Here is a 19,558-nt window from a genome sequence, read left to right as displayed (position 1 = left end):
GAAGTAAGTCAGAAAGAGAAAAACAAATACCGTATGCTAACACATATATATGGAATCTAAAAAAAAAAAAAAAAAGGTTCTGAAGAACCTAGGGACAGGACAGGAATAAACATGCAGATGTAGAGAATGGACTTGAGGACACAGGGAGGAAGAAGGGTAAGTTGGGACAAAGTGAGAGAGTGGCATGGACATATACATGCTACCAAATGTAAAATAGATAGCAAGTAGGAAGCAGCCACATAGCACAGGGAGATCAGCTCAGTGCTTTGTGACCACCTAGAGGGGTGGGATAGGGAGGGTGGGAGGGAGACACAAGAGGGAGGAGGTATGGGGATATATGTATATGTAATGGCTGATTCACGTTGTTATAAAGCAGAAACTAACACACCATTGTAGAGCAATTAGACTCCAATAAAGATGTTAAAAAAAAAAAGATGGAATGAAATACACAAAATCATTACTACTGATTAAGGTGGTGGAATGGTAAGTGAGTTTCATTTTTTTCTATATACTTTTCTGTATAAGTTTACCCCAATGAGAATATCTACTTTTATAAACTATTGAAAGTAACAGCTTATTATATTTTTATAATCTGCTTTACCTACAGTCAAATGATTGAATCAATTATAATTTTCATATTTTCTTTATACATGTCTATATTCTCTAAACTCAGTGTATGGAGCACATATTATCCCTAAATTCAGAAAACAAAAAATTGTTTAAAAAAACTGTCTTCCAATATCCATCTTCCACTGTGGTAAAAGTCAGCCAACACCCCACTGCTCCAATTTTAATGTGTTTCCTCTTGTACAGTCTTCAGAGGCAATAGGGAAAAGTTTCAGTTTTCAAACAACAGGTGACCTGACATGTCATCTTTTCTGAAAGAGCTAAAATGGGTTAGCCTAAAATTCAGCTTTCCCATGAACTGCTTAGTTTTCTGTGAAAATGTTAGTTTCTATTTTTGACTTAGTTTTGACAGAGTGAAGAACATGGGATTTTTCAGGAGAAGCATAGGCTACTCTTTGACAACAACAAAATAAATAAATAAATGAAAGAAATTACTAGATTTTCTTAAAAGATGTAAACGTTGAAATGACAAAATGCTTCCTTTTTGTACACTTTATTGCAAGTTGTAATTACATATGTATTTTTTTATTACTGAATCACGTGTTCAACTTTACTATGCAATGAAAAACAGTTTTAAAATAAAAACCAAAGACAAAAAATGAACAATGTTATTGATGATCTTCTTAAGAATACATATGTAATCCTAGATATCAGTTACAGGATTACATACGTATTTTTCTTTTTTTTTTTTTGCGGTACGCAGGCCTCTCACTGTTGTGGCCTCTCCCGTTTTGGAGCACAGGCTCCGGACGCGCAGGCTCAGCGGCCATGGCTCATGGGCCTAGCCGCTCAACGGCATGCGGGATCTTCCCGGACCGGGGAACGAACCCATGTCCCCTGCATCGGCAGGCGGACTCTCAACCACTGTGCCACCAGGGAAGCCCTACATATGTATTTTTAAGAAGATAATCAATTTATCTAATTTGTCAATCCTTCCAACAAACCATCCATCCATTTATCCATTATCCCCAGAAATAATCCGTAGCCCAAATTTGTGTTTATCTTTGTCATGTATATTTTTATACTATAACTATACATGTAGATATTTATAATAATATATAGCATTACTTGGCTTTTTCTAATTTACATACATATGCGGAGATGCGTCATATAATCTCTAGGTTTCTTTTTTTTTTTTTTTTTTTTTTGCGGTACGCGGGCCTCTCACCGCTGCGGCCTTTCCCACTGTGGAGCACAGGCTCCAGACGCGCAGGCCCAGTGACCATGGCTCACGAGCCCAGCAGCTCCGCGGCACATGGGACCCCCCCAGACCGGGGCACGAACCCGCGTCCCCCACATCGGCAGGCGAACTCTCAAGCACTGCGCCACCAGGGAAGCCCTAGGTTTGTTTCTTTTAACCATTGGTTTCCCTTTCTCCATACTTCCCCCCACCATTAATTCCTTCTTTCTCAAGTTCTCCATGATTGTATATACAAACAATGCATATACAATTTTTTTAACATTAAAAGATATCCATGAAAAATAAGTATCATTTCCCCCGTGTGCTCACTTTCAAAATTGTTACGTCTTCCCAGTTTGATAAGTAAAAAGTATTACACCATTATTATTTTAATTTCATTTTCCCCCTCACTGCTACTTATGTGGAGCGTCTTTTCACACATTGTTCTTCTATTACTGACCCTTCTATCCTTTACCCACTTTTCAAATTGGAATTTGTTGTCTTATCAAGTTTGAGAGAACTCTTCCTATATGATAAATATTGATGGGGTTCAGGAAAAGCTACCTCAAAATATGGCAACTTGGTATAGCGAATATTTTTAAACTGAAGGAATTTGAGAAATGGCACATGTAGGTCATAAGCTCTTCATGTGAGAGATGCCTGCCTAAACCCAAAAAAGCTTCCTTATCTCTGAAAATGAAGGGACGAGAGGAATCTAAATAAATGGGACTTGCTAAATTTTGCCCACATTACTATCCTTAGCTCATACCCTTGGTCCTATCATATTTTTCTGTAACTTTCCACTCTTCATCAAATCTAATATAAAAATGCTCCAGTTTTACTGTTATCTTTGGGTCTTCATTTCCTCATGAATTCTCATGAGTCATGTAAAACTTAAATAAATTTATATGCTTTTCTGTTATTAATCTGCCTTTTGTTACAGGGATCCCAGTTGAGAACTTAGAAAAAATATATTTTTCCTCTTCTATAATATCATTCCTTTTCTTATCCTCCATATTACTAATATATCTTCTCTAAGTTAACTGTTTGGAAATTTTACCATACGATTTTTGCCATATATTTTTAAAATTTTTATATAAATAGATATTTCTATTATTTATTTTTATAGATTTATGATTTCGAGTCTCAACTAAGACAGTTTCTTACCTTTAGATTGTATATATAATCTCAATTTTCTAACAGGACTTTTATTTTCAATTTTTTCATACATTTTTACTCTATCTGGAAATTACTTTTGAATCTGATTTAAAATAGGGGTCCATTTTATTTTCTTCAAGTTTGATATGCATTGTACCAACACCATTTATTTAATAATGCACTATTTTCTCAATGAATTAAAACACCTTTATCTTCTATTAAATTCTTTTATGTAGTAGGATCTATATCTGGATTCTCTGCTCCACTAACCTACTTGCCTATTCTTATGCCAGTATAATATTGATTTCACTACAGTGACTTTATAGTGTGATCTGACATCTGGTAAGGCAAGTTTCCTCTCAATTTTTTCTTTTTCCCAAAAGACCTTGTCACTCTTCCCCCCATATCTACTCAACATTATATTACCTAAGTTAAAAAAAACACACATCAGTTAAGGTGAAATCAATTAATATACTTCCTGGAATTACTTTTATAATAGTAATTTGTTTTACCCCCAAACACATATGCTTTCTCTTTTGTTCAGATCTTTTACGTCCTTCAATAGAATTATATAGGTTTATTTTTATTTGGAAATGTGTCTTTCTTACTAAATTTATAACTATTTTATAAAGTTTTAGGTGCTTTTAAGAATGGAATATTTTTTTCCCACTTCCCTTTCTAGGTATTTACTACTTGAGTAGATTTTTAAATTTTTATCTAACCATTTTGTATCATCTTATTAATTTTACAAGTCCTTTTGGGTTTTTAAGTATTCAGTCAAATCATTATATAAAAAAAGACTATTTTAACCTTTCTTTAGTTTTTTAATTACATCTGCCAGACCTTCCAAAAATACTGATTAAAATATATATAGAAGTTAATCCATATTTACAACCTGATTTTTGACTAGATTGTTATAGTATTTCACCTTTTGAGAAAATAACTGTTATTTGTCCTTGGTTAATAGGATATTTTACGTTTAAGTAGTTGACTTATATTTCCATTTAACTTAGAGATTTTAATAAGAACAGCTAGCTGATCATTGTGATGCTTATCAACCTATCATTGATTGACTATCTGATATGGAGCCATTCTTGTATTCTTGAATTAAATCCTATTAGGCCATAGGTATTATTCTTTTATTATCCTTTTAACTAAATGAAGGGTGAATTAGATATGCTAGTTTGCATTTTGAATTCTGCATTTATATATTTCAGTGAGGTTAGACTTTTTCTCTTTTTCCTTTTATACTATCTCTAGCAGAATTAGGTATTAATGCTGGATTCAATATAAAATGAATTTTAAGAGCTTTATTTACCATGGTCAGGACTAGCATAAAAGGCAACGCTCTTTCCTATTCTTTTTAAAATTTATTTATTTATTTTTGGCTGCGTTGGGTCTTCTTTGCTTCTTTGCTTTGTGCGCAGGCTTTCTCTAGTTGCGGCAAGTGGGGGCTACTCTTCATGGCGGTGTGCAGGCTTTTCAGTGTGGTGGCAGAGCACGGGCTCTAGGCACGTGGGCTTCAGTAGTTGTGGCATGCCAACTAAGTAGTTGTGGCTCGCGGGCTCTAGAGCGCAGGCTCAGTAGTTGTGGCACATGGGTTTAGTTGCTCCGTGGCATATGGGATCTTCCCAGACCAGGGATCGAACCCGCGTCCCCTGCATTAGCAGGCGGATTCTTAAGCATTGCACCACCAGGGAAGTCCCTTTCCTATTCTTTATAAGAGCTAGATAACAATTGCAAATCTGATCACTGTGCATTTTCCTATGTACTTTAGTTACCTTTCTAATCTCTTTTATGGTAATAACCTATTAAAGTTTTGTAATTATTGAGTCAATTTTAATAATTTATATTTTGCTAGGACATCATTCATTTATCTAGGTTTCACATGTTGCCACAGAATTACAGTAGTATCATCTTATAATTTACCTTGTGTCTCTGGCTGGTCTTCTCTCTCAAACTTAAGCATATATTTTTGCTCTCTTTTTCCTTTAACAATCAGCGTGAAAAAGATTTTGCTATTTTCAAAGAATGCAAAGAATGATCTCTTGGGATTTCTTTCTCCTTTTTTTCTTTTTTTTTGTTTTTTTGTTTTTCAGTTTCTTTGATTCCAGCTTTTATCTGTATTAATTACCTCTTCCTCCTTTATTTTGATTTATCTTATTGTTCTTTAATTAATTTATTAGGTTAGGCAAAGGAATTATTTTGTCGATGAACTAAAAATATCTCAGTAAGATTTGAGACAAGATAGTATAATTTAATAAAATGAGATTATTGGGTGATGGGTGAAATTCATCCCATCTCTATTAAGACATGTATACCTTTAATATGTGTAGCTAATAGTTTCTACATATGTAAGCTGAAGAGAATACAGAGCCTCCAGATTCCTGTTAGGTAAAAAATTACGCCTGATAAAATTGATAATTTTAAGCTCCATTTAAGAAACTAGGGTGTTTGAAAGAATAAGAGACCTTGGGAATCACTGCCTTTAGAAACAATAATATCTAAGAAAATTCAGATTGTCTATGATAGTGAAATATAATGGAGACTTACACTCATTCTATAAATGTTCAGGTCATAATCAAGTGAACTCCTAAGAAGTTTCACAAATATGAATGCCCTAGTACAAACCTTCTTAAAGAAGGTGCATCTAAGTTACGTTGCTTAAAATGACAGAAAGATTAAAAAAAAAAAAAACAACTACTCTGGAACTAAACCACATCTTCATATTTTCTTAGAAATAAAGAACCTGGGGTCAAATGGGTTTCCAGGGACTCCATAAACACTGTGATCTTGCAAACAAAAATCTAGGTATATTTATTTACACTTTTATTGGGATATTTAATCACATTGATGGATTTGCAGAGTCTGGCACCTGAGAGAGGATGAAAAAGACTATTCTAGATTAGTAATCCAACTTTCTACCTTTAGCCTGTGATTAAACTTTTCTATGGTCATACTTTTGCTACTTCACCAAAGAGACCTTTTCTTTGTTGGATAGTCAAGTCAAACTTTACCTCTAAAATTCTCATCTATTTTGTTGATTTCAGTCTCTGGAGCTTCACATAGTAGAACAATTCCCCATTACAGAAAATAGCCCTTTACATATTTGGAGATAGCCATCTTAATTCCAAGATATTTTTCTTTTTCAGGCTGGTGTGTTCTAAACAACATAGCATATGGACATAACTCATTAGTTCAAAATTTTTTCTCTAAAGGAAGATGCTTTTACAACTCATGAAGACAATAACTTTATATTTTTTAAAAGTTCTGTAGTAAATGCTCACTAATTCTGATAAATGGATAGAGTGCTCTACATTTACTTATGAATTTCAGAAAGATTTCAAAGAAAGCAATTGCATTATTGTTTCATGAATTCTACAGAATTCTACAGAATTTTTACATATTTATTTACTCCACTAAATTCTTAGAAACTGTAACTCATAAAGTACTCTAAAAATGTTTTTAACGTATGGGTTATTTGTCAAAATACTATTCATGGATGGATTTCAACACATTTTCAAATTTTAGCCAAAAATAAGTTTTTGTATTTATACTTACTTACAAAGGATAAATGCAGTAACATCATTATTTTAAGTGATTCTAAAAATATCATTTACATCAATTCTTTCTGGATAAAAAGGGAGGAAATACTTAGTGGAGTGACGTATAGTATCATACAAGGGAGAACAAATTCCAAGATGGTAAACTAAGCTCCATAAAACATAGCAACAAAATTAAATAACTATACAAGTGTATTACTTACGGGTACAATTCTGAAAGCTGTTCAGCTATTGCATAAGCTGTTGGGTCTCTGTCTAAGGCATACAGAGTAATATCTGACTCCTTCTGTAGAATGGCTCTTGTGTGTCCTCCTGAACCAAATGTCATATCTAGAAAAAACTAGCCAACACAGAAAAAGAAAATTAGCATGAGCAAAGTTTATTCTTGCCAGCTACCTTATTTCTAGACACACATAATGCTTTTCAGAGCTGATAGCAAATAGAAAAATAAATTACTTTTTTTTTTTTTTTTTTGCCTAGAGTTCAATTTGTTGTACATGAGGTCTGGATCAATTATGAGTGATCAGTCCAAAAGACTTTGTCAGAGTAACAGCAAAATGATAATCTTTGTCACAGGCTGGCCAATTCAAGGTAAATTTGCATTTCCCTCCATAAGTTCAAACTAGCCACAGTGTTGTGCTACTAGCTTTTTACTGCTTTCAAGCACCTGACTAAAAATGATATTTCCAACAATTTCTCATTATTTGGAGACAGCTTACAATTGGTGTGGCTCACTTTATCTCAAGTTCTCTAAATGCTTTATATTAAACATAAAAATATTCAAGAGTACAGAGAGAGCGAGAGCGAGAGCGAGAGCGAGAGAGAGAGAGAGAGAGAGAGAGAGAAAGAGATTATACCTAACAGTAGTCATAAGACAAATATTTAATTAACAAATCAGACCTGAAAAAGCCCAGGGCTTAAGTCAAAACACCTGGGATAAATTATAGCCTTGCCACCAAGTAGCTACATAGCTTTGGAAAAGTCATTTAAAATTCCAGGGTTTTTAGATTTCTCCAGAGTTTAAAAAGAAAAAGAAGGTCTAGAAGAATATACCCCAATACCTGCCTAATTGGTAAGGTGACATATAATTTCTCATCTAAACCAAAACACTTTTGGTAGTAAAAGATTTGCCAGGATAACAGGATACAAGGTATGGGAGTACATATGTTTAAATGCTTGGATCATTGAAGATACACAATGAAGTTAATTGGATCTGAATCTATTTCTTAGCTATTTTATTTGGCCACACTTAAGAAAACAATGCTGGCCCACTTAAAAAAAAAAAAAAAGCCAGCTGGCAGTTGGGCAAGAAACTAGACCTGGACCATAAGAAACGTAAATGTAAACAAGGTAGTTGATTGTAGTTGGTTTGGAAGTCAAGACACTCAGCACATCCTCTCAAAGTTACGCTCTTAGTTTAACGTGCTCTCTGAATAAGCCTCACTGGTATGATGAAAATAAAAACAATTATTCCAATAATACTGAATACTGTGACAAATAACATACACAGTAAGTCAGACTGTTAAAAATATTTAAACATATAACTTTTTAAAAGTTCACGTGTACATTGCACAAAAGAAATTCCTGTAATGGATTTGAACATTTCCCTGCCCTGAATGTTACAACTTATTTCAGGGAGAGTGGTCAGAGACAAGGCACAATTATGCTTTGATTTTTTTTTTTTTTGACTATAAGCTACCATGCTGAGTCCTGTCCTCTGATCATGTCCTCAGAAGAGTTAGCCTACTATTCAAAGAATAATATGGAGGAAATCTTCTGATCAAAATTGAGAAGAGGAGGGATGTAAAATATAAGATGTAAATGTGGTTAAAAAAAATGGTACAAGCACTGCTTCTTAACATAAATTTTTTAGTATAACTTAACCTTGCACTTCTATCACTGTCAGCACAAAAGGTATGGCTACATATATTTTTCATCTTTTTAAACAGTAACTTTAAAACAACACTTAAAGTCTTATTATTGGAATGGCTGTTAGGAGTACATATTTAATCTCAAGATTGAATAATTTCCTCTCCCAGTCTGTATACTTCCTTTATGCATCTATGAGGGTAAAAATCTTCTACCATAGCTTGCCTCAGTTTTAAAATTGCTAGAGGTTTAGCATGACTTAAACAAAGAACTTTTCCAGGCAAAAGTATATACCACTTTCTTGTTATGCCCTGATATCAAGTCTTGTATAGCCCTGGATTTAAACTAAGAATATATCAAATAAAATAATTTGCATATCATTACCTTACCCCAAGCCAGGAAAGTCCCAATCAATATTTAAAAAGGAAAATCCTTATGATTAAAAATATTCTGGAAAATGTGAGATGATTATAATTTACATGATTATTTTTTAATATATCATGATTATGCCCTTGGAGATGTACTGACAACAAGGAAGTTTCCATAGGAAAAAAATAATCTATTATTACCAGTCAAGTGTAAAACAAAGCAAAAAGTGGGAGACAAATGGGATTTATGAAACTAGAACTGAACCCCACAATATGTCCTGGGTTAATAGGTGATTGGATTCATCGACTTCCATTTTTAAAATTCTAATGGGGCTTCCCTGGTGGCGCAGTGGTTGAGAGTCCGCCTGCCGATGCAGGGGACACGGGTTCGTGCCCCGGTCCGGGAAGATCCCACATGCTGCGGAGCGGCTAGGCCCGTAAGCCATGGCTGCTGAGCCTGCGCGTCCGGAGCCTGTGCTCCGCAACGGGAGAGGCCACAACAGTGAGAGGCCCGCGTACCACAAAAAAAAAAAAAAAAAAATTCTAATGTACACTGTCCATCAAATATAGTAAGTGACATCTAGGCCTTATGAGTCACCCAGCACTACAACTGAAAAGGGAGCCAATTAGTTTTTCCACTCTCCTGGATCACTAACTTGACATAAGACCACATTTTTTAATTTGTACAACTTGATAATAAAATAAGGCGACTGGATGATTTTTTTGTTTAACAAATGCACAAGAACAACATAACTGAATGTTTCAAAATAATCCTTTTATGAATCTCAACTATGTATATATGCAAATGTTTATCTTATGCTCCAAACATATATGGAATTCTTTCTTTGAAATTACCTGATATAAATTATCTAAAAAGCCTAACCCATATGATACCAAGAGTTTTTTCTGGTAATTTCTCTCATCACCTTTATAACCCTGGCCAAATCATTTTAACTCTCTGAGATTCAACTGCTTTATCTAAGAAATGGGGATAAAGTGTACCCTTGTTTACCTCAGATATTTATAAAGGTTATCTTATTTCTTCCTTAAAACAATGAAGTAGGTGTTAGTAAATTTTACATACACAGAAACTAAAATTACACTAAGCTAGTAAATGGCAAATGTAAGAATTGAATACAGGTGTACCTGGTTCTAAAACCCGTGTTCTTTCTCCCACTGACTCTGCATTAAGTCAACAGAGTCTATATCTGCACACTGCTTTATGACTCCAAGCATTCATGTTTTCCTACTTGGTCTAACAAATACTCTGTAACAGAGTATGGAAAAGTAGCATTATCCCCATTTTTACAAATAAAAATCTCAGGTTCAGAAAGATAATGTGACTTAAGATCATATTAATAGTAAGTGAGGGAAAGAGAATTCTAAACAAGGTCTCACCAACTCTGAATTCTGTGATTTTTCTGAAAAAAAATAAAGAAGGGAGGGAGTGAAACAATAAATAAGAAAAAAATAAGGGGATGGTATAAGAAAGAACCATGGCAGAGATGGCTTTACAAAAATTATACAACAAAAGTTTAGTGTTTTATAGATGACCCATTCCCACTGGAATTAAGGCTCTTGAAAAGCCATCTTTCTGTATCTTTATCTCTCTCTCCCTCTTCCTCTCTCTGTTCCTCTTCCCCTGTTTCAAAAAGATGCCTAGGTATCTAGAGCTTTAGAATGTATGTTCTTTGAGGATATTTGCATCGAAGAAAGAAAAAGCTTTCTATCTTTTCTATCATTTGAAGACAACCACTTTTGTTTGTTTGTTTGTTTTTGCGGTACGCGGGCCCCTGACTGTTGTGGCCTCTCCTGTTGCGGAGCACAGGCTCCAGACGCGCAGGCTCAGCGGCCATGGCTCACCGGCCCAGCCGCTCCGCGGCATGTGGGATCTTCCCGGACCAGGCACGAACCCGTGTCCCCTACATTGGCAGGCGGACTCTCAACCACTGAGCCACCAGGGAAGCCCAACAACCACTTTCGTATCTTTTAGTTACAAACAAAAACACAGTTCAGAAAGAGATAATGCTAGTTACTCTGGGTAGGTGGTTTCTTTAAGGAAAAGAGATGAGAGACTTCTTTGAAATTGAGTAGAGGAGAGACGGAGAAAATGAACAAATTCCAGAAAGGCGCAGGACCAATAAAGGGACTGACAGGTGGTAAGATCTCAGAGCAGCTGGCTAGATGATGGACTGAAGGGGAAGGACCCTCAATCACAGGCTTCCCAATGTTACCAGAGATTTCCATGCCTCCCTATGGCACAGAAGAAGCAGAACCTTTGGTCCCAGAGGGTCTACAAAGGTTAAAACAAAAGGCATCTTAGGGGAAATTAAATGTGACATGAGGTGAGTAAGAAGGTGCAGGGTCTCTGCATAGCTCTGGATGGTGTGTGGGGTCTGGGGGATAAGTGAAATTGATGGCTTCTCAGCACAGGGAGACTGGGGATCAAAATCAAAATGAAGGTGATTTAAAGAAAATAAAAACTAGCATTTGAGGCAGAGGATTCATCACGACAATTCTCCAACACTGCCTCCAATTCAATATGGTAGCATCAGTGCACAGTAGTAGGTGTTTAGTGTATATTTAATGATGTGATATGAAAAAAGAGCTCAGTCTCCCAATGTAACTATGATAAAGATTGCAACACTCATTTGTGCATATGAATTCAAGATGTAAGACTTATTATGATAGGATCACATAAAATAGTCACAAGATGCCCAACTTTTAAGTCACTTAACGTCAATGTATTCCTAATATTAGCAGTTGATTCATTAATGAACAGAACTCTTTCAGAACATTAATAATGATCTGTAATTATATAACTCTACAGCACCATGTTTTTATTTGCTGATCAGTCTCCTTTACACCTGAAATAAGAAAATGAACATTTCTTATCTTATGTTAGCTCTTTTAATCAAATACAACTAAATGACATTTTATCCCATGGTCTTCTAAATATCATAGAAAAGATTAGATTTTACTTTTCACCATGATGAGTCACACTTGAATAGTTGAGCTATAGCTGTGGATCTGATATGGACATGGTACAGACACAGAATTTCAGAGCTCAGAGGGACATAACAGACTATTCCACCTCCTCATTTTACTTATGAGGAGACCAAGGCCCAAAGAAGGTAGCTGGTAGCTAGTTGAGGGCAAAGCTAGTATTAAAACTCAGATCCTGTGCTCTTTCCACTTCATCTCATAATACTCCCCCACTGAAATTATATAATCACACTGAAATAAAAACAATCGTTCTTTGGAAAAGCATTTTCTTAATATGAAGATATATACAAGTGGGAATTCTGCACCTTAAGCCTCCAACACAGTTAAAAACAACCACTGTTGTACCATTTTAATTTTAAGACTTTATGATGGTAAATCTGTAGAATTAAATTCCAAAGACAATTATGTTTTATATGTGGCCTGAAAAAAGTGTCTGCCCATTATGTGTAATAGCAACTGGTGAAGACTGACTTCTTGACAGGTTACAGTTTTCAAATTGATCTTGAAATTAAAAACAAAAAATTAAAACACCTAAAATCATAGACTCATGGGTGATTAAAGCTAGAAGGGCCTATAGAAGTAATCCAAATTTAATTCCGTCATTATATACCACTCTGTCCTTCTAGATTATATCTATATCCCTTTTATACTTCTCAAATGTGATATCCTTTAAGAAAGCTAAGGCTGCTCTCTGAAGTGGGGAGACTGACAGAAATCAAGGGATTTGCCCAAGATCACCCTGAATAGACTAGATATTTAAATGATTTGTTTTTCCCAATACAAGACCTCTAGTCATTGAAATTTTTACACTGGAACAACACTGTTAAAATTGGACAGGAAAACATTTTTGGCCATGAACAGGATGAGGGCAGATCTTCCAATTACATTTTTCTAATGTTGATTAGTCATTTCCAATCTGTGCAAGAATTTTTTTTTTTTTTTGTGGTGCGCGGGCCTCTCACTGTTGTGGCCTCTGCCACTGCGGAGCACAGGCTCCGGACGTGCAGGCCCAGCGGCCATGGCTCACTGGCCCAGCCGCTTCGTGGCACGTGGGATCCCCCCAGATCGGGGCATGAACCCACGTCCCCTGCATCAGCAGGCGGACTCGCAACCACTGCGCCACCAAGGAAGCCCATGTGCAAGATTTTTAATAGTACTTATCTGAATTTGGAAACAATATGGCCTTATTTCACTTTAAAATTTCTTCCTATGAATATTTTCTTTTCTGGCAATTACTAATTTTGAATTTTTCGAATGAAAGTTCTTTTGAAAGAATTTTAGTTAAACTTCACCTATTTGTAACTAGCTTCATTTTGAAATACTGAAATGTCTCAGGCATATACTTAACTTTCTAGAGATTTTTCAGGAGGTAATTAAATTAAAATGCATGGCATTAATTAATAACCTGTATATTTACAGAACATCCAATATAGATAAGGCCATAGAAGGTAATACAAAGATAATAAGTTATGACCCTTCCAGTTTGGTGAGAGAATTTAGACATTCACACAAATAATTATTAGTAAAAAGAAATCAATGATATAAGAAAGGTGTATTTAATATTTTACAAGGAGTAAAAAAATATTTATTTTAATCAGTAGTGAGATGAATGAAATTGAAGTAGGTTACAATTCAGCTGGGCCTTGAAGGTTGGGCAGAACTCAGAGCTCACCCTTTCTTCTCACTCTCCATATTTTCCAAATCAAATTAGTTACCAAGTCCAGTTGATTTTACCATACAAATATATCTTAAATCTTTCTACTCACTTTTTCAATTCAGGCCCCCATATTTCTTTGCTTTATTAGAGCAGTAGCCTCACAACTCATATCCCTACCTCTAATCTCACTTCTAATTCTTCTCGCTACACTGTTAACAGGATATCCTTTCTAAAATAAAATTGTAGCATGTGAAATTCCTACTTAAACCATCTCACAGGCTCTCCAAAACTACATGATAGAGTCCAAACTTCTAGGCAAAATGGACAATATTCTTCATATTCTGGCCTCCTCATTTCTTTCCAACATTATCTCTCACTACTCATTCCTTTCCAACATGATCTCTCACTACTCCCAGACATGAATTTTACGACATATTCTCTAAGTATACAGAAGTATGTGCAATAATCAAACATGCCAAGCTGCCTCATGCCTTCTCTCCCATTTTTCCTTGTTCCATCTCTCTCGTTTTATTCCCAAACAATTATGAGAATCCTAATATATCCACAGCTCTATTCCAAGAGTTAGAAATACAATTGCAGGCCGAAATAGACATGGGTCCTGCTCTCATGTAGTTTTCAGCCTGGAAGCCTGAGTATCTCTAACATACTGTCCTTTCTTTCTAGAATAACCTCTGAAAGATGCCCTAAACATTTGTGTCCCTGGTGCCAAACAATAAATAACGCACAGAATATAACCAATAAATATCTACTGGATAAATAAAAACAAGGAGAATTAGAACTTAAAAAAGGCATAGACATAGGAAAGGACATGTCAGATATAAGGAGAGCAAGTTTGATTGGAATCCAGGATTTATTAAAAGAGGGTGGAAAGGATACAAAGGGAGAAGAGAGAAACAGAAAAATGAACAACTTTTATGTATGTTCCAGATACTGTTTTAATTTTTGCAGTATGTACCCTCTCTTAATCCTTGTAGTAGCAATGTAAGATAGACAAACTAGGAACTCATGCAGGAAAGGTAGTGTAAAATCAAACTGCAGCAGTCCTAAAAGGCTAGGGTAAGTAATTTACACCATATTTGTTAGACGCTGGACAGCTTTGAAGACTTCCTTTTTTAACGTACAAAAAATAATTTATTCCCGTGGATATGGGGAGGGGGAAGGGTAAGCTGTGACAAAGTGAGAGAGTGGCATGGACATATATACACTACCAAACATAAACTAGATAGCTAGTGGGAAGCAGCCACATAACACAGGGAGATCAGCTTGGTGGTTTGTGACCACCTAGAGGGGTGGGATAGGGAGGGTGGGAGGGAGGGAGACGCAAGAGGGAAGAGATATGGGAACATATGTATATGTATAACTGATTCACTTTGTTATAAAGCAGAAACTAACACACCATTGTAAAGCAATTATACTCCAATAAAGATGTTAAAAAAAGAATAATAATAAATAAATAATAATACTAATTTAACTGCCAACAGTACTAGATGGATGGTACAGTGTGAGAATATAGTGGTGACCTGGTGTAGAGCACCCAGGTAAGAGGACATAAAAGCTTGAACTGGCAATAGGAATGGAAAGTGATAACAAATGTATGCACGTTTATTTCATGCTTATTTTATGCAAAACGTGGTGCTAAACATTTTATCTGTATTATTCATTCATTTTATATACAGGCATAAATATACACACATACACATTTAGTTAATTGAATGTGATTCTCAAAACCACACTCTGAGCCAAGCTACTATTATTATTATAATACTATTTTACAGAAGAGAAAGGGGAGGTTTAGAGAGGGCTAGGTAAGTTGTCTGAGGCACAGCTAATGAATGATGAAACCTGATTTCAAGAACAATTCTCTCTCCTGAACCTGTACTACTAATTTGCTTTTTTTATAGAGGTAAAACAGTAACTAGATGTGGTGAGTGGAGAAGAAAAATTGTTTAAATGATCACAAAGCATGCTATCTAGGTAACTAAGAGGATAACAGACACCATTTATTATGCAATTACATGCCAGTGCTAACTATGCCACACACTTTAAAAACTTGATCTAGTTTAATTCTTACCACGGCCTGTACGTTAGGTAAAATAACTCCACTTTACAACAGATGAGTGTGTTGGAGCCATTTACTTTGGAAAACATGAATGGGTGGGTACAATTAGAGATAGAGGCAGAAATAAGCATTTCTTTTCCCTGCCTTCCACACTGCCTCTCCATGCCCTGCCACCTCCCAGTTAGTGTTAGAAAGGCCAAGGAACAACTTCTTACTCCAGAAGGGAGAAAACTAAAAGTATGTGAAGATACAGGCAGCATGATAGAAAGAACAAAGAGGTTTAAGAATTTCATATAGGAATAGAATAACTCTTTGTAGTAATCTTGAAACAGTGAAGTGAGGGACATGGCTGAACAGAGATTTCGAAGAGAATAAAAAAAAAAAAGCATACAAATGTAATAGGCCCAATTATAATAGCAATAATCCATAGAGGGAGCAAGAAGTCTGGTTCCTGAAAATGCTTAAAGAACATTAAGTTTTAATTGTATTTTTAAAAGCTCATCCTAATCAAAAACATTGATACATGGAAAAAAAGAGTAAGATAAATTATTTTCATTAATATATCCAAATTATACTATGCAGCCTTTGGAAATTTGTGCCCCAAATACAGTGCACCTGGCATACATTTACCAAAGGCAACAGAGGGGAGCTCCTTTGATGTAACCAGTGAGACAAATGTTAAGAGAGATGAGCTAGTTATTTGGATATGATATAATGGATATTCTGACAAAAAATTACTAGAAAGTAGTCTGCTTTATAATGTCACTGAAATGTTCATAATTGCTAAGGCAAACTATTATTCTACCATTGTGAGCTTAAATCACTCAAGACTATCAGCAACTTCTCTCAGGCTTTACTTATGTTTTCTGTCTCATCTGTGACAGGTAGACATTTGTCACACTGATGCATTTGGAGACCTGAAATAAATTAGAACATATAACTGTGAACATAGAAGGCCACCAACCTCATAGTCAACTAACATTCTGAACAAACATTTTTCCTACAAAACCCCTTGATTTATTATTGTCTTGTCAAGGTCTGTTGAGTATCCGTCTGCTACACGCTTATTTTGTTTTATTTGTAACTAATACATGAGCTAATGTAAAAGGAAAAAAATCTCAAAAGGACATAAAAGTTATACCAAACAAAACAATCAATGCATTGCAATAAATTTATTTTCTTTCTCATTTTATCAAGAGTATTGGTGTTACTATGATGACTCATTCTACCTAAATTCTGCAGACATTTCATCTTGTAGCTTAAATTCTATCTTATTCATAAAAGAAATCTTAACTTGTCATAACAAAACTTATTTTTTCTTTTCTTTATAAAGTACGTCCTTTGATTATATTAAATAATTAGAGTATTCATCCTTCCTGGTGATGAGTAGCTTTTACTCTTACCTGTAACATGGAATAAATTTCAATCGTAAGTCCCAGCGCTGTACAATGGACTGCCATTTGATCTGTTTTCAGATACAATGGTTGAATTAACACAAACAGCTAAAAATAATATGGCTTGGGTGGTCTCAATAAGCTTAATTTCACAAAGGTCTCAGGCCCAGACAATGTCAATCTGTCTGCACCTTTTTGAATAAGAAAAATAGTTTTTAATCAACACCATCAAAAAATTCACATAACATATTCTAGACAAACTTTTCTAGGAACACCACACAACTACTGAGAATGATAGTTACTTTCTTCTAAGAATTATTAAGTATATAGATTGTTTAAAGTATTTGGAAAAATAATGTGAAAATAATACAATACTGAACTCTTTCATCGATGTGTTCAGCAAATGCTCTTCCCAAAAATTTTTGGTGGGGGCCACAGGTCATTTTACTGATGATGGTTTCAACATGGTTCTAATATTAAATCCTTATCACTATTAAAATAAAACCAATGATGGTAAGATTTACTATTACTTGGCCTCCAAATAACATTAATTTTATACAAGTCAAAGCACAGCTATATATATAAGTATTGGTGTCCAATTCACTGTGCATATATGTGTCTAGGTGTATGCACGCATATAAGGGCCGGTGTGTAGGAACTTCCATATTCCTTAACTTCTTTAAACACATGATTGAAGATTGGACAAGTTTCAGACTCAGACTCAGGATACACTATACCACCATTAAATCCTTGTGTGGAGTAGATGTTAGAAAGTAAAATTTAAGGAGTGACAAAGAGTTTCATAAGTTAGGAAGAGAAAAAATAATCAAGAAAATACCTTTAAAATACTTCAAAATAATTAGAAGAGGCAAGTTCAATAAAATATCTACATACTTTTAGAACAAACTGCTTTTGTGACTTTCAAGTATTACATGAATTGAAAAACAAGATCTAAATGAAGCAGCAGGGTGTAAAAGAAAGAGAATGGAGGTCAAAATATCTGATTTCTGATCCAGAATTGATTATTTAATTGCCATAAAAGTTGGCAAGTTAACTTCTCTGAACCTCAATTTCCTTATGTGTAAATGGAGATAAATATACAATTTTATTTCACATCACTTTATTTAGTCCACCACATCCTTATTAGGATATGCAAATAAGACACTACGCATGAAGGAAATTTGAAAATGGTATAGTACTACATAAATAATATTAGTAAAATGTATTTTAATTAAGAAAATATTATTCACAAAAGGCCTAAATTCCATAATAATTTATACTAAATACAAAAGTAATTTAGCATACAAAAAACATTTCACAGCTTCTTAGTTTGAAGAAACACTAACCAGAACCTTCAGTTGGCAGATCATCTTTAAAAGGATCCTCTCGATAATGTTAACACTTCTAGAGGGAGAAGTTTCAAGGAGTTTTCAATGCAATAAAAATCACCTATGATATATCTAAAATAAGACAATTTCATAATTACTCTGACTTTGCTATGCCTTAACTAATTTAAAAAATTCAGCCCAAATTGAAAAAAATACAGCTTACTAGATGATCTTTCAAATACTCTTTAAAAGCAAATGTTTAAAAATGTAAATACTATTATGACTTTTCTTTTTCAGATAGTAATACCTTTAAAGATTTTTATTATTGCCCTTTTAAATTTTATCGCACGGGGACTTCCCCGTGGTGCAGTGGTTAAGACTCCATGCTCCCAATACAGGGGGCCTGGGTTCCATCCCTGGCCAGGGAACTAGGTTCCACATGCATGCTGCAACTAAGCATTCACATGCCACAACTAAGGAGCCTGCGAGCCACTAATAAGGAGCCCACATGCCGCAACTAAGGAGATAGTGAGCCACAACTAAGGAGATGGTGAGCTGCAACTAAGGAGCCCACATGCCGCAACTAAGACCCGGTGCAACCAAATCAATCAACCAATAAATAAATATTTAAAAAATTTTTATCACACTACTAATCATATGCATAAACATGGTGCGTAAACAACTCCAGGTAGGGACAATGAATTGGACAGTGGGGCTAATTTAACTACACTGGTATTCTGACATACTACTGGAAACAAAGCATCCAAAATTTCTCTATTTTTAACTGACCAGGAAAACTTTATAGAACTTTCAATGTGGCCAGTTGACTGACAAGAAGTAACAGTCATATTAAAATCAATTATCTAATTACCTTGATAATAAAGTAAAAATTACACACTTATTGTATAAATTCCGTATGGAGAATACAGAATTTTAGAGTATAAGTTTTACATGTAGATACAAAGAATTATAAAATATACTCCTAGTGTCCTAATGGACATTCAGTCTACTTGGAGAGATCAAACATGTATCCCCAAAATGATTAAATAAATTCCAAACATGCCAATTTTTTTACTGTGAACTAAAATTGTATATTTATCTCCATTTACACATGAGGAAATTGAGGTTCAGAGAAGTTAAGTCACTTGTCCAACAAAATTCCAGACATGCCAAATGCCAGTGTATAATTACATGTCAATGTTAACAAAGAGTAAACTATGTTTTACAGAAGCAAATAATACTCTATGCAGTCATGGTCTGAAAAGTCTCCTTCATCAAAGAAGATGGCCTCAAGTCAAACCTCAGTTATAACTAGCTAAGTATAACAG

General features: G+C 34.9%; 1 protein-coding gene across 2 annotated transcripts in view; it reads right to left on the bottom strand.

Annotated features, from left to right (window-relative positions):
- METTL15 (methyltransferase 15, mitochondrial 12S rRNA N4-cytidine) overlaps positions 1-19,558 on the bottom strand; it is a 195,703-nt gene that overhangs the window by 103,053 nt on the left and 73,092 nt on the right. For both annotated transcript variants that reach the window (XM_065882712.1, XM_065882713.1), the window contains one exon: positions 6,732-6,868. In XM_065882712.1, coding sequence (XP_065738784.1) covers positions 6,732-6,868 — 137 coding nt within the window. The remainder of the gene's footprint in view (positions 1-6,731; positions 6,869-19,558) is intronic.

This window comes from Phocoena phocoena, chromosome 8 (assembly GCF_963924675.1).
Source record: "Phocoena phocoena chromosome 8, mPhoPho1.1, whole genome shotgun sequence".
Lineage (NCBI taxonomy): Eukaryota > Metazoa > Chordata > Mammalia > Artiodactyla > Phocoenidae > Phocoena > Phocoena phocoena.
The sequence above is the reverse complement of the archived record's forward strand: the minus strand, read 5'-3'. Positions and strand labels throughout refer to the sequence as shown.